This window comes from Caloenas nicobarica, chromosome 4 (assembly GCF_036013445.1).
Source record: "Caloenas nicobarica isolate bCalNic1 chromosome 4, bCalNic1.hap1, whole genome shotgun sequence".
NCBI lineage: Eukaryota > Metazoa > Chordata > Aves > Columbiformes > Columbidae > Caloenas > Caloenas nicobarica.
This window is the reverse complement of record NC_088248.1, coordinates 1,627,111-1,643,101: the sequence shown is the minus strand read 5'-3', so window position 1 is coordinate 1,643,101 and position 15,991 is coordinate 1,627,111. Positions and strand designations below refer to the sequence as shown.

Sequence of the window (15,991 nt, the reverse complement as noted above, 5' to 3'; positions counted from 1 at the left end):
AGTTGGATGCTTCCAGTGATGAATATAACGGATATTAAACCAGGCCACAGGTAGATGTGCCCTAACATGCTGCCCCTGAGTTTCCTGAAAGAAGAGTGGTGATATCCTAATTTATTTTGTAAAGTGGCAGTGGTGAGAGCTTGACCAAAAACTAGAGACTGAGGGGAAATTGCCTTTTTCCAGTGCTCTGTGCCTTGTGGTGTGGATGTCTGCAGCTTAGGAGCTTGTGGGGTTGGAAGAAGCTTGCTCTACCTCTGTCCGTCCCGTTTAGAATAATCTTTATGTTCAGAAGACTATGAATATGGTGCTGTTCTGAGTATGCCCCATGCTACAGGGATCAAGTTTATGGAAAACAGGTGGGCATTTTAGGTTTAGTTTTAGTAGGGTATTTCTTTTTCTATCTGTTTCTGCTGAACTTGACTGAGGCAGCTGTCTGGCATGTCATTTTTGATGTAGGACAGGGGAACAGTGGTCAGTATATAAGGTGCTTAACTGTTTCTTTTGTCGGACAGACATCTTCTCAGTGAGATACGCAATGAAAAGTTCCGGTTGTACAAACTGAAGATGTTAGCAAAAATAGAGACCTACCTTGTGTCGAACAGCTGCAGGAGGAAGTGAGTGCTACCTTTCATTTCATGTTTTATGTAACTTCAGTCAGCTTCAATAAGAGCCATTGCGACCTCGTCACAACTGGAAGTTGTGACCAGAAGGCTCCTTTTACTCAAAGCGTTATTCTGTATTTAAACAGCAGTATAAAGAAATAAGACCTTCAGCATTTTTATATTAATATATACATCAAGTGGTGCTTATTTACTATTAAAAAAATAAACTTCCCTTTCTTTAGAGGAATCAAGGCCAAATAATTGGCTCCCCAGTGAATTAATTAACAATACTGATTTCAACTCTGTTTTCTGCAAGGAATTTTATGTGTAAATTCTTGGTCTTTCATTTAATTCCCTACATTCCCTTGGGTAGAATCATCCTGTCTCATTTTGAAGACAAACAGCTTCGAAAGGTCTCCTCCGGCATCACGGGCACAGAAGAATGCTGTGATAATTGCAGATCCAGGTAAGCTTTCTTCCCTAAAGACAGGTGCAGGAGCTTGTGTTCTCTCAGGCTGACTACAAGGCAAATTGTCTGAAAGAACCGACTCTTTATGCGTCTGATTTTTGCAGCTGGTATGAGTAGAAACACCTTCCTCACTCTCCTACATGCTTTCCCTGGAGTTACAACAAATGATTCCTTGTTCTTGCCCCTAGCCTGATGCTTCCTGATCAAAGACAAGGTGTTTTTGTGTTGCTTTCTGCAAAGATGTTATTGATTCTGCTACATTTCCTGCATGCTCAAGGATTAAGAAATTGTTCTCTGGCTTCTGCTAAAACTAATCAATAAGATAATTTTGTGACATCATAATTTGTTGTGCTGGTCAAGAGCCACATAGTGAAATTGTGGTGCAGAACTGAAATCTGCTGGAATAGATAATCCTTTATCTCCTCCTTTTGAAGTGATTTGTGCCAGTAGTTTTTATAAGGTACCTCCATCAGGGATACGTGCAATAACAAACCTAGAAAAATCTTTAATGGAGTTGCTCTTTCTTTCTATTTGCAGTTGGTTTTTTTTCCCTTTGAGTGTTTATTTAACAAAAAAAGACAGAAGACCCTACTACTAGGTGCAATTGAAGAAATGTGTTGGATGCCTAAAACAGACCAAATATTCAAATGATAAATTCAGAAGATGACAGAGACAATGTGATATCACACTGAGCACCATGAAGAACGGCTTAGTGTTGTGTTGTGCAGCTGTCATAACCACATGTGATTTGGACTTTAGCTTGGTCTCATGTTTATATAAATTAAACTGCGTATTTTATGCTTGCTAAGCAGTGTTTGAAAGAAGGGCGAGGGGACTTGATTTCTATGGATGTTAAACTTGGTTTTCTTTGTACCTTTCAGAGCTGCTGGTTTTGCAGCCTCCAGTGACTCAGAGGGCGGTTTGCAGGACTTTGGGAAGCAAGCGCATCAGCTGCTGTCTGCAGTGAGTGCCCTGGAAGAGAAGTTTGGAACCAAAGTTCCCATTTTATTTCTCCGAGGATCTGTAAGTACAAGTAAAAATATTTTTGTACGTGTTCTGAGAGTGGAGGGACTGTTACGGTGTCCATCTTCATTGATATACCAACAGTACATACACATAGATGTATATTTAGTACCAAGTGGGGGTTTTTTTGTGAATATATCCTGAAAGGAATAGCCTTTTCAGAATGAAGAATAAACACATCTTTGCTTGTTAATCCATTGGTTTATGTTTGAATAAAGTAAATGATGGCTTATGTTCTGGCTTTGTGCTGCCGGCTGTTTTGGAGCAAGACAGCAAGTAGAACAGTAGAATGAATATAAATGTGAATGCAAATGACTCATGTGTCTTCATATTTGCACATTTGAAATACTAGGGGAGAAACTCACTAGAAATACAGGAATAAGAACAGAATCACTTATGTTTACAATCTAGGGAAAACCTCACCTGGAGTACTTGATAAAACTGGGTGAATGGTATCCCTATGTTTTCCTTTTAGTAAGAAGGTTGTTAATAGTCACACAAGTGTGTGTCTAGGGGAAAAATACATTGTTAAAGATTTTAAGGTAGTCTTGATTGTTAATTTATTAAACATCACTGGCAGAAGTGAAGATCATGTCAGATTTTTACTGCAAATACAGAATAACATTTTAGTGCCTACACAAATACTTTCTCTGGGCTGACATAGCTTCTTCCTCAAAAAGTATGTTTGCTTTGCATCTGGTTAGAAAGGAGGCTGCAATCTATGAATTATTCCATCAACATCACTATAAGTTTAGGTGCACTATCTGTCCGAGGCTGTCGAGTGTTGCTGTAAAAGCTTGTTGACAGTTTCTGGAGAATTCATGCTCTTAGATTAGTGATATCTTGTTGCAAAATACAGGTGGCCTCCAGCAGGCTTTGGGTGGAGCACAAGGGAGACTGGGTTTTACCTTATTCTTGAAAGCTGAGTCAGACCATGAAAACAAGCAAGGTCCTCTGGGAAACTTTAACATGTCTGTCAAGGCAGCTCTCATTCATACTACCCCTGCTGAACAAAGAATAAGCAACTTCAAAAAATAGCCTCCTTTTCTCAGCAAACAGGGGAGTTGGTAGCTCTTTTAGAAATTACTTTATTAATCATCTCCATGGCCGGTCGTGAGTGGCTTTTAGTGGTATCTCTAGCATTTAATTTGTATGCAGTTGAAATAGCTGTCTTGACTTCTGATGGTAGGTCCTATGCCAAGCTTACATGATGATACTTAACCCAAATATGGCCACCAAGTTTTCTGTTTGGCATCTTACTCCTTTTATAGATATTTCCATCATTGAATTTGTTCTCCAAGTCAAAACCGTGCTCTGGAAATGTGCACCCATTAGAGTAATTAAATGTGACTGGCATAGCTAAAAGCCTAGAGATGTCGTCATGCTTGAAAATAGCCCATGCTGACAGTTGAATGAGGGCTCTCTACAAGAGGGGACATGGGACTTGGCGCTTTCTCTTTGCCTGCGGAGTAGGTGACTCGCTTGTCTTAATAGCTGGCTTAGCATGGAGGGGTTCTGATGGAAATACCAGCAGGAATCTAGAAAACTGGTGGTAAAAACCAGCCCCATAACTGGCCAGAGGTGGGCCCTGTCATCTCCTGTTGTCCAAGGTTGTAATTTTTGGTCACATTATCCCCTTCTTTCCCTCCGTTCCTCCCATGGGATGTCCCTATCCAACCAGCATTGCAGATACCTGTATATACACACGTGTACGCTCTCTGGAGGTTAGATCTGTATATACACATGTGTATGCTGCTCTGGAGGTTAGATGATTGTTGTATATATGCACATGTGTAATTAAAACAAATACTTGTAGCTTTCCTCAGTGGAGGGAGATTCAGCAGCTCTACAAATAACAGGGTTTGAAGCCTGAATCCTCTGACTTCAGATTCTAGCAATAAATTGCAGCTTCTTTCTAAGATGCTTTTAGCTGCTAGTGCTTGATTCCCTCTTACGTCCCTGATTCAGAAAAGTCATTGACTTTCCAGGTTTATGCCAAGAGTTTCGCTGCTTGTGAAAGGGGCTTGAGCCCATTGTCTGTTGGGGGGGCGGGCTGAGAACCCATCAGACTCTTGAACCATTGGCAACTTCTAAAAACAAAAATGAAATAAATTTTGTTTTAAAAAAGCAAACAGAAAGCACTTAGCAATGAAGGAGGACTAGAGGAGACATCTGCAGTGAGCTTGCTTCTGGCTTTTACCCCTGTCCTGGGATTTAAACAGGACTTATGCATTTATTTTTTTTCTTTAGTAGGCTCTTTTTAATGAAAACCAGAATGGGTAACTGCTTCTGTTTGAACTCCAGCAATGTCAAGGGGACTGGACTGATGGAACACACCTGCACTAGATGGCACCGCTGCTGGGGATGGCAGAGTGGTCCCCACAGCCTCCCCTGTGTGCCATGGGAGATGCTGGAACTGTTCCGTGGTCTGAGCCTGGGTTTGGCTGGGGTCTTGCTGTGAAATAAAGCTGTGATCTCATCCCAGCCTCAGCAGAAAGCGCGGGAGGGGATTGGGTTAATAGAGGTGAAACTGCTCTTCAGGTGACGTGAGCAAAGCAACAGCCATGGTTTATCGTTGAGCTGTGGTTATTGTAGTGGATATTGTGTAAAATTGAATTAAAACTTTGGTTTCTGACTCTACGCTGGGGAAACATTCTTGAGGACGCGCTCCTCTTATCTCAGGGTTTTGGTTTACTGGTTGTATTGGAGATTTCCTTCCACAAGGACTGGAGAAGTCTGACCAATCCTTAAATAATTTCAGAGCTCTCAGCGGCTGCCAGAGAGGTTCCGCCGGCACCGTCTCTTTGGTAGTGGCAAGGACCGGCCGGAGAGCTGGTGGAGGCTGCTCAGCCAACAGTTGATACTGGAAGGATTCCTCAAAGAAGTCTCTGGGCAGAGCAAGTTTGCAACCACGTGTGCACTTACCCAGAAGGTACGTGTTAGTGTGAAACTGCTCCTCGAAGATCCCCCTGAGTAATCTACAGCTAAGCCATATTGTTTATTTATTACAGGGTAGAAATTGGCTCTTAAAAGCTGGATCTGCCTCAAATCCAAGTCTTCTATTACAGTCCAGCGAAGACCTTAATCTGCAGAAACCTCCTAGAAGGTAATTATAGTGCAAGTCTTCCCTTGAGTGTATTTTTTTTTATTAATTTAACATCTGATCACCAGTTTCTGAAGATGGCTAGGGTGGACAGGAGACTTCTGCACTTGATTTTTCTAGCCAAAGCTTTCCTTTAGGTGGTATTTTAAATAATTTAAGAAAGCCAGTGGGAGTTCTGGGATAGACACCTCTTGACTGCTGGTGTGAAAGGTGACCTGTTGTCTCCAGCTTCAGTCTGTCACTGCTTCATCACCAAGGTCTTTGCTGGAGCTAATTGAGCAGCTGTGTGAATTGGGAAGGTTACTGGGGAGATGTACATTGGAGAAATCCCTTCCTGGCTTCCCCAGCTAAAACTAGTCAAAGTGTTTGTTCATCAGTGATTCTAGGTAGCGTGAAAGCGTGTTGTGGAAACGCATCGTTGTGGAAATGCATCCTCCTGGATAAAGTTATCAGCTAAAGACAAGAACTGTTAGAGGAAAATCCATTGAAACTTATTTATTTCTAATGCTGATGAGTTAAGTGTGACACTTTAAGTAGAGCAGCTAGTGACTTGCCTTCCCAATTATGCACTTGACCTACTTTTTATTAAAACTTAAGAATGTGAAACAAACATCTTAATTGTAATAAGAATTGGTTCAACACAAATGTGTAATAGTTTGTTTGCAAATTTCTTTTTTTAAATTTTTAGCTGTTTTGACTCTTGGTGAGTGTGTCTGCAAAAGTGGTTGTTTTTCTTTTTTGTTAGTGGTGGGTTTTGTCATCAGAGTTCATAGCTCCAAGAAAATGGGGAGTTTTGCTTGCAATCTTTTGCTTCTGGTTCTATTTAATGAAGAGCATGGTGTTGGCTTGCACACACCATCATTCTGCTCATTCCTTTTGAGGCGAAAGATGGTGAACTAGAGGTTGTGGAGGCTTCACTGTGACAAGAAATAATATCACAGGAAAGCTTTTTGGTCTTGGCCTTTGGATGCCTGCTCTGGTGTCTAGATTGTATCACTAAAAAAAAAAAAAGTAAATCAGGTAATGACAAAGTACCTTTTTTTTTTTGCCTTCTAGTATTCTGCTGTTGTGGCTCTTGCAGCTGCTCTCTACAGGTCTTCTAGAAGAAAAGAAAGTATTGCTTAGTATTAAACAGTGAGCAGCAGCAAAAGCTGGATGCTTAGTGCAAAACAAAGTTTGTAGTTGATTTTCTTCAGAAATGGGATCTTTAAAACTATTTTTTAAACAACGTCACAAAAATCTTTGTCTTCTGTAATACAAGATCTTTGTTCCTTGCTCAAGTTTTGGTATCAACAGGCTTTGAGGTCCTCACAGTTTTCACCAAGAATTTTGATTCTAGTTTAAAAAAACTGATAACAACTCTTGCTAGAGATATCCTTGTACCAAGTTCAAATCAGTTTGCTTAGCAAAATGTTTTTTGAAAATAGCTGTGTTACTGTACAAATGACCCGGTCTGGTTGGATTAAGATGTGATGAATTTGATTGCAGCAGCAGAGCTTTCCCTGTGGTCTCGACGCAGCGCTCCACAGACACCAAAGGGACAACACGGTCTCCAGTCAAGCAGGTCGGTGTGAGAACAGCCCCTCTTTTTGGTATTAAAAAAAAAATCTTGCAGGTGTATTGTGGTGTCACAAATGAATATTTTGGTGCTCATGGCAAACTGAAGGGAGAGACTGGTAAATCAGCATCTGTTTGTCTTTTTCTTATAGCTCTCTCTGTTTGAAATGTTTTCATATGAGGGAAAAGGTAAAAGTCCTTCAAGAAGCAATAACACGCTTAACAGGTACAGTATTCTAAATTAAAACAATTACCTGATTTTTGACTGCGTTACTAGGATACTGTTTGTAGGATGATCCTTAAAACCATAATTCCTTTGCAAAGTGGCCATAAAAATGTTTAATATATTACACAATGAAAAAGCGCTTAAAACTTGCTGTACACTGCATTGTATTTCAAAACATTGAACTATTACAACATTGAACAGGCTTGGTGGAATTTAGCAAGTTGCATTAACGTTCAGTACGCTTGTAGCGTGTCCCAGGCAAAGAAAGCTTTAATAGCTGCAGTACAAACTTTCTCACTGGTATTACTTCGAATTCAATAGCAAGAAAAATAGCAAATGTTGATTAAATAGGAGCAATAGCAGATTCATATTGGATATCTTTACTGGGCTGAAGTTTGGGGGTTTTTTGTCTGTCTTCTGTGTGATGGTTGAAACTGTAAGGGGTTTAAAGTTGTGATGATTTAAAACAAGAAATGGAGAATGGTTGGTTTTGGATGGTTTGCAAATAAGCGAAGTTGTGAGTAGCTCATAAAGCTGGCAGAACTCATGTAAGGTTAGTGAGTCTGGCTTTCTGCCTTTCTACCCTGGTCTGGAGAAGACAGAGATAAAGTTGAGGCTCCCTGAGATCAAAAGAAATAAGTTTCTGCAAAAAGCAGAGCAAGTAATTCCTGGCTTGTGTGATCCTGCAGATTAAACCCACCTTGCATGTCTGAGCAGTTCAGTTCCCCCTGTAGCCACATGGAGAAAAATGATCTTACAGACAGCTACAATCCAAAAAAAGTGCTATTTCACACTCTATTTAGGAAAGAATGCTCTTGCTCTAGCTTATCCACTAACAGAGATTGTGGTATAATCATAGCAGTCTAATCAGAGGTAAACGTTTTTTCATTAGTGTTCCAGAGCACTTGCGGGTGAAATCTTCTCCTTTGAAGCCCCCAGAATCTGCTGTTTTGTCCCGAGAAAAAGAACTAGAGGTAAGTTATTGGGGGAGAGGGGATATCTGTGAATTGCGGTCCCCTAGTCCTCTTGTGGTGCAGCAGCTGGCTTGGGCAGCTCTGGATAGCACAAACATCTTTTGAAGAGGAGCCCTAGAAGAGAATTTCAAGGTGTTAAGATGAATTAATGGATTGCAGGCTTTTTATATGTTAGTAGAAAGACAAGGGAAGCTATAACTTTCCCTCATGTAGTAATTATACCTGTGCGAGGTAATTTAAGAGAATTGGGTGTTCTCCTTCGCAGACTGCTCTGTACGGCAAGCTGCTGACAGCTAGACAGAAGGTAGCTAATGAGAAGGAAATTCCTCCAGCTGTCTTGGCAACCAATAAGATCCTGGTGGACATGGCCCGAATAAGGTAAATCCAGCATGCAGATATGTTGTACAAACTGAAAAGCTGAGTCACAAACCCATTTTCTGCTGTTCTTGTGCGAGTGTGCCTTGTTGGGAGAGGAGCTGCTCTTTTCCTGAGGGTCTTTGTTTGCACTAATACCCTTGTAGACCACTGACTGCTGTAAGTTAATTAGTTACTGACATCAGACTTGCTGCTTTGTTCTGGTTTTGATTAAAAATCCCTAAATGCCAAATCTGCATGTGTTTGTAACCAAACCTCCTGTCAGGCTGACCAATGGGGGAAGGTGCATGTTTTCTACCAGTCTTTACCTTTCCAACTTCTCTCCAGTGCGTTTTGATCATTTTAGCACGCCTTTATCCTGAGAAGGGCCAGCTACATGTTAGGAGCTGTCCCTCACCCTGCGTGGGTAGCTCTGTAGCATAAAATAATAAAAACAATTTACTGTTACATAAGTATTGAAAGGAGGTGAGGGGAAAAAAAAAACCACCACTTTCTCATTGTGAGAGTTTTGTGGGGCAGTTGGGTATAATGCGTCTCATGTGCCTTCCCCAGCTACTAAAAGCCATTAGGTAATGCTACTTTTGGAATGTATATGTTGCTATTCTATAGAGAATATCTGGGGTTATGTGCTCTTGGCAGATTAAATAAATGTAGACATGGTTAACTGACCTTCCAAAGTATTAAACAGAAAACATGAAGCTTTTGCTGTAGTCAAGGTTCATGATACAAAAGGGCAAACACTGAGCTAACTTAGTTGTAGACATGACGATGGCACAGGAAAGTAACGACTGATAGAGCTGTAGTGCAAGCACATCATTCACAGACACGTGATGTTTCAAAGCTTCTGCATAGGATGTTTCAACAGCTTTCATTATTCATCCAAACCAGGCCTACAACCGTTGAGAATGTGAAGAGAATTGATGGTGTATCTGAAGCAAAATCCACCATGTTGGTCCCTCTCCTGGCTGAGATTAAGGATTTCTGCCAAGCAAATGGTTTGCAGGTACAATTTACTGAAGTGTCTACTATTATTGAGAGCTTGTAGCTGGTTGCTGTGATTTGGGGTTGGAGGCCAAAGGGAGAATAAATGTTCGTTCTCCATGACTTATTGCCTCTGAGGGCAGGACTTCGATTCCTCAGAGTTTCTCCTGAGGACACTGGCAGAAAAGCTTAGATTTCCAGCATTTGGACATACTCCTGCTTGAGCTGGATTTCTTTTCAGAGTTGTTCTTTTGTCCAAGACTTTCTGTAGAATGGCTTCTCATCGCTTGCTGTGGCAGTAGCACCAAGGAGGGGCTGTGGCACAGAGGAATGGTGGAACTAGGAAGCAGTTTTGCTTTCAGGGTCTTAATTTCTATGTAAATCTACAGTTAAAGGGATTTATGTAGTCTGGAAGGCAGGTAGAGCAGCAACACTATTTTCTGTAATCCTTGAGATGACTCTGGAGTGGTTTTTTTCATTTCACAGAAAGCTATTGTGATCTAGGATTGGAGACCAAAAGCATTCCTGTTTTTCAAGAAATCTGTGAGCAAAAGATTACAATAAATGAAGGATTTTTCCATACTAAAGAGCAAACAGAACACCACAGTTTCTGATGGAATATTGTGTAGTGAGCAACAAGCAAGAAGCTCTATGACCTGGACACTGGTTTTGTGGGGCATTTTTTGGTGGTGTTTGGTTTGTTTTTTTTTTTTTTGCAAGCCCCTTGGGCCAACCCTGTGCTTGCTTTAATGAGATGGGAGCAGGCGAGTGTTCATTTTGATTCCCTCTTTGCTTTGGCTTTTTTGAGGAACACAGGTTCTAGGGTCAAAACCAACCTCTTCAGAGATGAATAACCCCATCTCTGCTTTTTCAGAGAACTCCAGATAATGGGAGGATGATCCATTGGCTGTTACTGGGATATACTCCTTCTCAATCCTCTTTATCTCACTTAGTCGGACACATTCCCCCCGTCTGGATCTGAAGATCAGAAAGAAGCATCTCCCTGGCGGCAGACTAGAGCCCTCTCTCCCTCAGAGCACGTCACCTATGTCCTGTTCCAAGAGAAGAACCTCTCGGTGGTGAGCTCTTCCTTTCCCTCATGAAAACTAATGGCTGGAGGGGTATTTGGTCTGTAGGTTGGGGACTTACAATCCTCTTGAATCTCTGCTCGCTGCTGGGGAGGGGTTGCTTTAAAACACTGGAGCAATATCTTTCCTGGCAAATGGTAGCTCATCCAGCTTCCCTCTCTGGACCAGTAAAACTATGACAAACTGGGCTTGCTGGGAGGTGGGTGCAGTGAGATACAAGGCCCCTGTAATTTGGCAGGGCATGGGGCAGAAATGTTGCTGTTTGTTCACTGGTGTGTTTCAGTACAGCTGTGCAGCATGTGTTTCTATTCCAAGTGTTAGTTCTGCCTGCTGCTGTATTTTTTTTTTTCTTCTCACAGTAGTAGGAACATAGAGGCAAAACTTCCTGATCTGGAAGGACACTAAGCATGGGGCTCTATATACAGTATATCTGTAAGGTTAATAACCACTTGAATAAATTTCACTAGCCCTATTATTCATTTAGATGGCAAATCCTTTTTGCCATCTCCATTGGAAAGACTTGAATGTTCACAAAACAAAGCTCATAGGAAGGTTCACTGCAAAACTCAAGTATAAGTGCGAAGGATTATTGTGGCCTTTTAGTTCAGATTTCAGCAAGTTGTGTTGCCTGCTGTGAACACAAGTTGAGGACAAGTTACCTGAAGCATCAGAGTTGTTCAAGTGCTACAGGGTGTGTGGCTGACCTGGCGTCATATCCTGTGAAGAGGAGCCTCATGAGCTGCTTTGATAGACTTTTATTGTGTTTTCACTCTACAGTAGGAAACTGAAGTTGCTTTGAGTTTTGTTTTGCCCCTCCCAAGAGTACAGGTAAACAGTGTCAGATAGTCCCTAACTTAAAAGTGCACTTAAGGACTAATTAACAAGGAACAGCTGTATAATTGACAGATAACTTGATGCTCTGTATCCAGTAATAATTATGATTACATGCACAGTGTGTGTATTGTCTGGGGAAAAATCAGTAATGCTTGAAACCTCTTCTTTTGAGGAAGACAACTAGTTAAAAATCTCTCCTTGAAAAGTGCAAGTTTAGGTAGATTAAATTTGAGATGTGTCTCCTCAAGGCAAATGTTTTAAGGGAAAAAATCATTTAAGAGATGAGAAAATAAGGGGGAACTTTTTGGCTCTATTATCCATGTTCTGCATTGATGTTACCAATTGAACGGGCCACCAGAAGGTCAGGTGCATTGCAGCTCCTCAGCAGGAGACATCTGAGGCTTGGACACCAATCTCCCAAAGTAGGAGCTGTGTTGATCCTGGCTTAGCTGTGAGGTGAGAGCATCCGTTTCCTTTGTGGTAGAAATGGGGAGCTTTGCTGCGCTGCTGTGTGCCAGTATTCCCCGGTTGCTGTTTGGGAATGGGAGGTTGCCAGGTTTTGAGCTCTCAGTTGTATTTTGGACGCTTCTGCCATCTCAATTCCTTCTGCCTTTGTTTCCCTAGAGCACCATCAGTGAGACCAGATCTCTGCCCGTATCAGAGGTTGGCACACATCTGTTCCAAGCACTGAAAGCTGGCTACCCGCTCGACCTGCAGCGTGCAGGTTTGACTCCCCACGTTCAACAGATCATTTCTGATGTTATCCGTAATCCTCCCGTTGCCTCCGGTGAGCATGGCAGCCCTGACCTGAAGCTTCTCGTGGTAGTGGCGTGCAGGTGAAGGGAACAAAAAACCTGACAGCTCTGCTGCTGCTTTAGGTAGATCCAGTTATTTCTGGGAAGTCTGGCTGTGGTGAGGCAGAGTCTGGCAGTGCCAGGGTCATTGCTTTTCTCTAGAGCTTATGTTTTATTAATAAAATAAGGCCATTGTGATTTATTAAAGAACAAAGGGGAGTAACACTTAATAGATCCACCACTATATTGTTGAAAAGATTTGGGTATCATTCTTAAGCCTGTGTTTACTCAAGATTAAAAAAAAAAAAATCAGCCTGGCAAAGTCTTCCCATAAGTACTGACATCTACAGAAAATATGCTTAATAATAGCTGTAGAATTTCCCCAATGAAACTTCTCTGCTGGGTATTTATTTGTTCATGGTGAAGAGGCAGAATAGTGTGGGAAGAGGATATTTTTCCTTCTCATACCATGTGGTGCCATGGGCTCATTCAGAGGCTGAAGAGAACCATGGACTGACTGGTGGCTCCGAGAATGAGTGACCTGAAGTTGAATCTTGGCCTAGTAGCTTAATTACTTTTCTGACTTCCTCGCTTCGTTACTCTTGTCCTGTTGTGGATTAATGCATCTTCTCAGCAGTAGTTCCAGGCCCAGCCAGACTGTTTGCTTTCTGGAATTTCCTGCTCTGCCAGTTTCTGTAGCAGAATGGCAGAAAGCAGGAGGCTTTTTGGCCTGAGCCGCTGTAATACCACCTTCCTCAAGAGAAAATAGTCCATGGGACCAGTTAGAGGCAGGCAATTCTGATATTATTTAGACTAAATCTGAGGACAGCGAGATTGAGTGTGAATGAGGTGGGGATTTATCCCATGAGTTCATATGGTTTCTTATGAATAGACCCCTGTGTTTTATATTTTTAGCCTTTTCCATACCTTAATCTATCCTATGCTTTAATGAGGGGCAACTGATGTGTTACAGAACATAAAGCTGAATAAGGAGCAAGAGGACTTGAAAATAATACTGTATTTATGTTTTTTCCAAGACACCACCAAAATTCACATAATTAGAAAGCTTGTTCCTGCAAATATTGAACTGTATCTCATCAGGATGACCATTGCATTGTTGGAGAAAGAGAACAGAAATAAGTCTCAGGATGGCCCAAGTGTCAAAAAGAAGTTGGTGTGGTCAGATGGGCAGCAGGAAAAAACGGGAGCACATCAAGCAAGTGGGGAAGGTGCCTCGTGGAATGAAACAAAAGTGAGTAAAAAGATATAAAAAGCTGGTTTTGTGGAAAGAATGTTGCATTTTTGTAGGAGCAGACTGAAAGTTCTTTCATAATGTTGCTGTTCCCAGTGGCATGTAGTGTTTCTTGTCTTTCCAACCCACCTTTCCCTCAGCTTTGAGTAGGTCTGTGCCTCCCTCTGCTCTGAGAGGGATGCTTAGAGCAGAACCAGAGGGTTCCTCTTGCAAAATTTCACCCTAGGAAGGGGCTGCCCCTGCGCAGCCTCGCTGTGGTCTGTTAAACACATCCCTGGAGCTCATCTGTGGCATTCCCTGCCTGTCTCTGCTCTGGCAGGTTCTGGACACGCAGCCCAGCGAGCAGATCAGGTACCTGGGGGTCCGCCACTGCAGGACCGTCACAACTGCAGTTTAATAGTGGCCTCAGAGTACAGTGGAAGATTTTCTGCTGCTGTCCAGCCCTTTGGGAAGCAGTCCCTGGTAAAATCCTGGATTTACAGTATACATGGCAGTGGAGGAAACAGCTGATATTCTAAGTTCTCCCCAGTTGCTTTAGCTTTGGCTCAAACAATTTTTCAAGCCTTGCCATTTTGCCCAGTTGGCAGTGGCTTCCATCCCTACGTGTTCTCTAGTTTTACAGTATCTGTGTCTGAGCCGCCTTGTCCCTGAAGTTGACTATCTGGCAGTCCAACTGCGTGAGCTCCGATTACACTTTTTTTCTGCTGCTGTCAGCTGCTGGAGCAAATAAGAAGAATGATGTGCTACTAGAAATCAGATAATTATTAAACAAATGAGTAGACTGCAAATTCAAAAGCTAATCCAAATAATCATCATTGACTTCACCTTCAGAAGATATCCTAGTTCCAACAACTCCCTATAGCAAACAGCTTTTAAGACTGCTCATGAATGTTCATGGATTTTAACAACCTTACATTTCTGTTGCTTTTACAGGATAATTCAATCCATCTGACATTGGAGGAAGGAGCTGAGAAAATGCATCTGCAAATGGGGCCTTCAGCTTTGGTAAACAGCTGTTCTCACTGTAATAAAGCATGGGGTAACCTCATTAACAGGGCTGTCAGTAATACTGGGATGTGTCATTGATCCGCAAGTCTCAGCTTGGTTGTTCCAACCTACAGCCAGCAGGTGTTATGTAGAAATTACAAACTAATTCCTTTGTGCCCACTATTCAATTTTTAACTGACACCTTTGCTGTAAAAACATACTTGGAAACACAGCATTTAGGAGTCAGAAGCAAGGATTTGAAGTTCTCAGAGCCTCTGGGATGAGGTATTTTCTATTACCAAAAAAAGCTGGAGTACTGGTTCCCTTTGTTTGCAATGGATGCATTTCACCACAAAGGAAAAAAAAATCATAAGTAAAATGGATAGGAACCAGTGATCTCATTAAGCAATGATGTTGGAACTCCATAAATACAGGCTCATGTACTTAAGGGGGAAAAAAAACCCTCAAAACACACCCTTCCTGCTGAATCAGGTCTGTGTTAATGCTGTGATAGATCTAACAGCTACTTCCCTCCTGTCCTGCGGACTAGTAGTCTCTACTACAAACATTTTCAGAGGCTGTTTGGCTGCCTTTGCTCTTGGAGATACAGGGTTGGGTGAGACTGGATGATGGGGGCATCAAGGATATATATGTTTATAGAAACGCAAGCTGTGTGAGTGTGCATACAGTGTTTTGTCTCTGACCAGCACTCCTTGCTGTACAACTTGCTTCAGTTTGCAGCTGGATGTTCATATGAGGGCGAAAACATGATGCACACAAGTAGTTATTCATAGTCTAGGCAGTTGATCCACATCCCTGAAGCAAAGGTAGGTGTAACTCTTAAACAGCACAGCAGCTCTCTTAATATAAAATGATCTTTTTGATTGCTGGTATATTCTATCACTGGTCACACAGAGGGGCAGTTCTAGTTGTTGTTTAGACAGCTGGTGGTGTTTGGTAGGTGATGGTTTTGTTTAGTTATTTGGGTTTGGCTTGGGCTTTTTTTGGTTGGTGGTGGTTGGGTTTTTTTGAACAAAATCAAACCAAAACAAACCACAAGGGCCATCCTTGAGGTCGGTGTGACACGGCTGGGCTGTGCTAGCATGCTTTCTTGTGTGGGCCAAATGTTTCCCTGCTCCAGCATGATCCTTAATCCCTCAATTATTTTAAAAGGGTGTTGTGCTTAGGGGAGACGTAAGCATTCCAATACTGCTGAAGACTCTCTGTCTCCTGAGGAGCATGATTTTGGGGGGTAGAGCTATGTGTGTCAATGCTTTCCCCTTTCTATGTTGGTTTTTTTCAAATTATTTTTATTTTTCTTCTTTCAGAGCTCGCATCCCCCCTGTAAAAGGAAGGTACCAGAATGGTTCAGAACAGCAGCACTGCCTGTTGTACCCCCCACCCAGACCAAGAAATTAAAAGCAGACACAAGAAAAGGGATTTTTAACTGAACACAGAACCACAGACTTATTTTACTCAATCCTCCTCTGAAAAGCCTTATTTCCTCTTCATTGCTCATGCTGCCTCTCTCCTTCCTTGAGAGGAGGGAGATTCGGACTTGGCGGCAGATAAATACTTTTCACTGTGTGAAATTTATTACTGTTAAAAAATAAACAAGCGAACTCGCTTTGTCTCAGTGTCGGGCCGGGTTTAGAGGCCTTTGGCGGCCGCTCTCCCTCAGGCCTGCGGGCCGGTTGCCACGGTAACGACGCACCCACTTCCGGGG

At 42.1% G+C, this 15,991-nt stretch overlaps 1 protein-coding gene across 4 annotated transcripts in view; it reads left to right on the top strand.

Moving 5' to 3' along the window:
• Positions 1-15,882, top strand: part of WRN (WRN RecQ like helicase) — a 41,493-nt gene extending 25,611 nt beyond the window's left edge. For 3 of the 4 annotated variants that reach the window (XM_065634743.1, XM_065634745.1, XM_065634746.1), the window contains 15 exons: positions 513-614; positions 976-1,068; positions 1,953-2,094; positions 4,856-5,026; positions 5,106-5,200; positions 6,686-6,761; positions 6,907-6,980; positions 7,873-7,954; positions 8,220-8,332; positions 9,218-9,332; positions 10,264-10,389; positions 11,857-12,019; positions 13,064-13,278; positions 14,212-14,283; positions 15,594-15,882. In XM_065634743.1, coding sequence (XP_065490815.1) covers positions 513-614; positions 976-1,068; positions 1,953-2,094; positions 4,856-5,026; positions 5,106-5,200; positions 6,686-6,761; positions 6,907-6,980; positions 7,873-7,954; positions 8,220-8,332; positions 9,218-9,332; positions 10,264-10,389; positions 11,857-12,019; positions 13,064-13,278; positions 14,212-14,283; positions 15,594-15,716 — 1,762 coding nt within the window. In that variant the 3' untranslated portion in view covers positions 15,717-15,882. The remainder of the gene's footprint in view (positions 1-512; positions 615-975; positions 1,069-1,952; positions 2,095-4,855; positions 5,027-5,105; positions 5,201-6,685; positions 6,762-6,906; positions 6,981-7,872; positions 7,955-8,219; positions 8,333-9,217; positions 9,333-10,263; positions 10,390-11,856; positions 12,020-13,063; positions 13,279-14,211; positions 14,284-15,593) is intronic. The other variant, XM_065634744.1, reaches the window with a different exon arrangement.
• Positions 15,883-15,991: the final 109 nt, after the last annotated feature.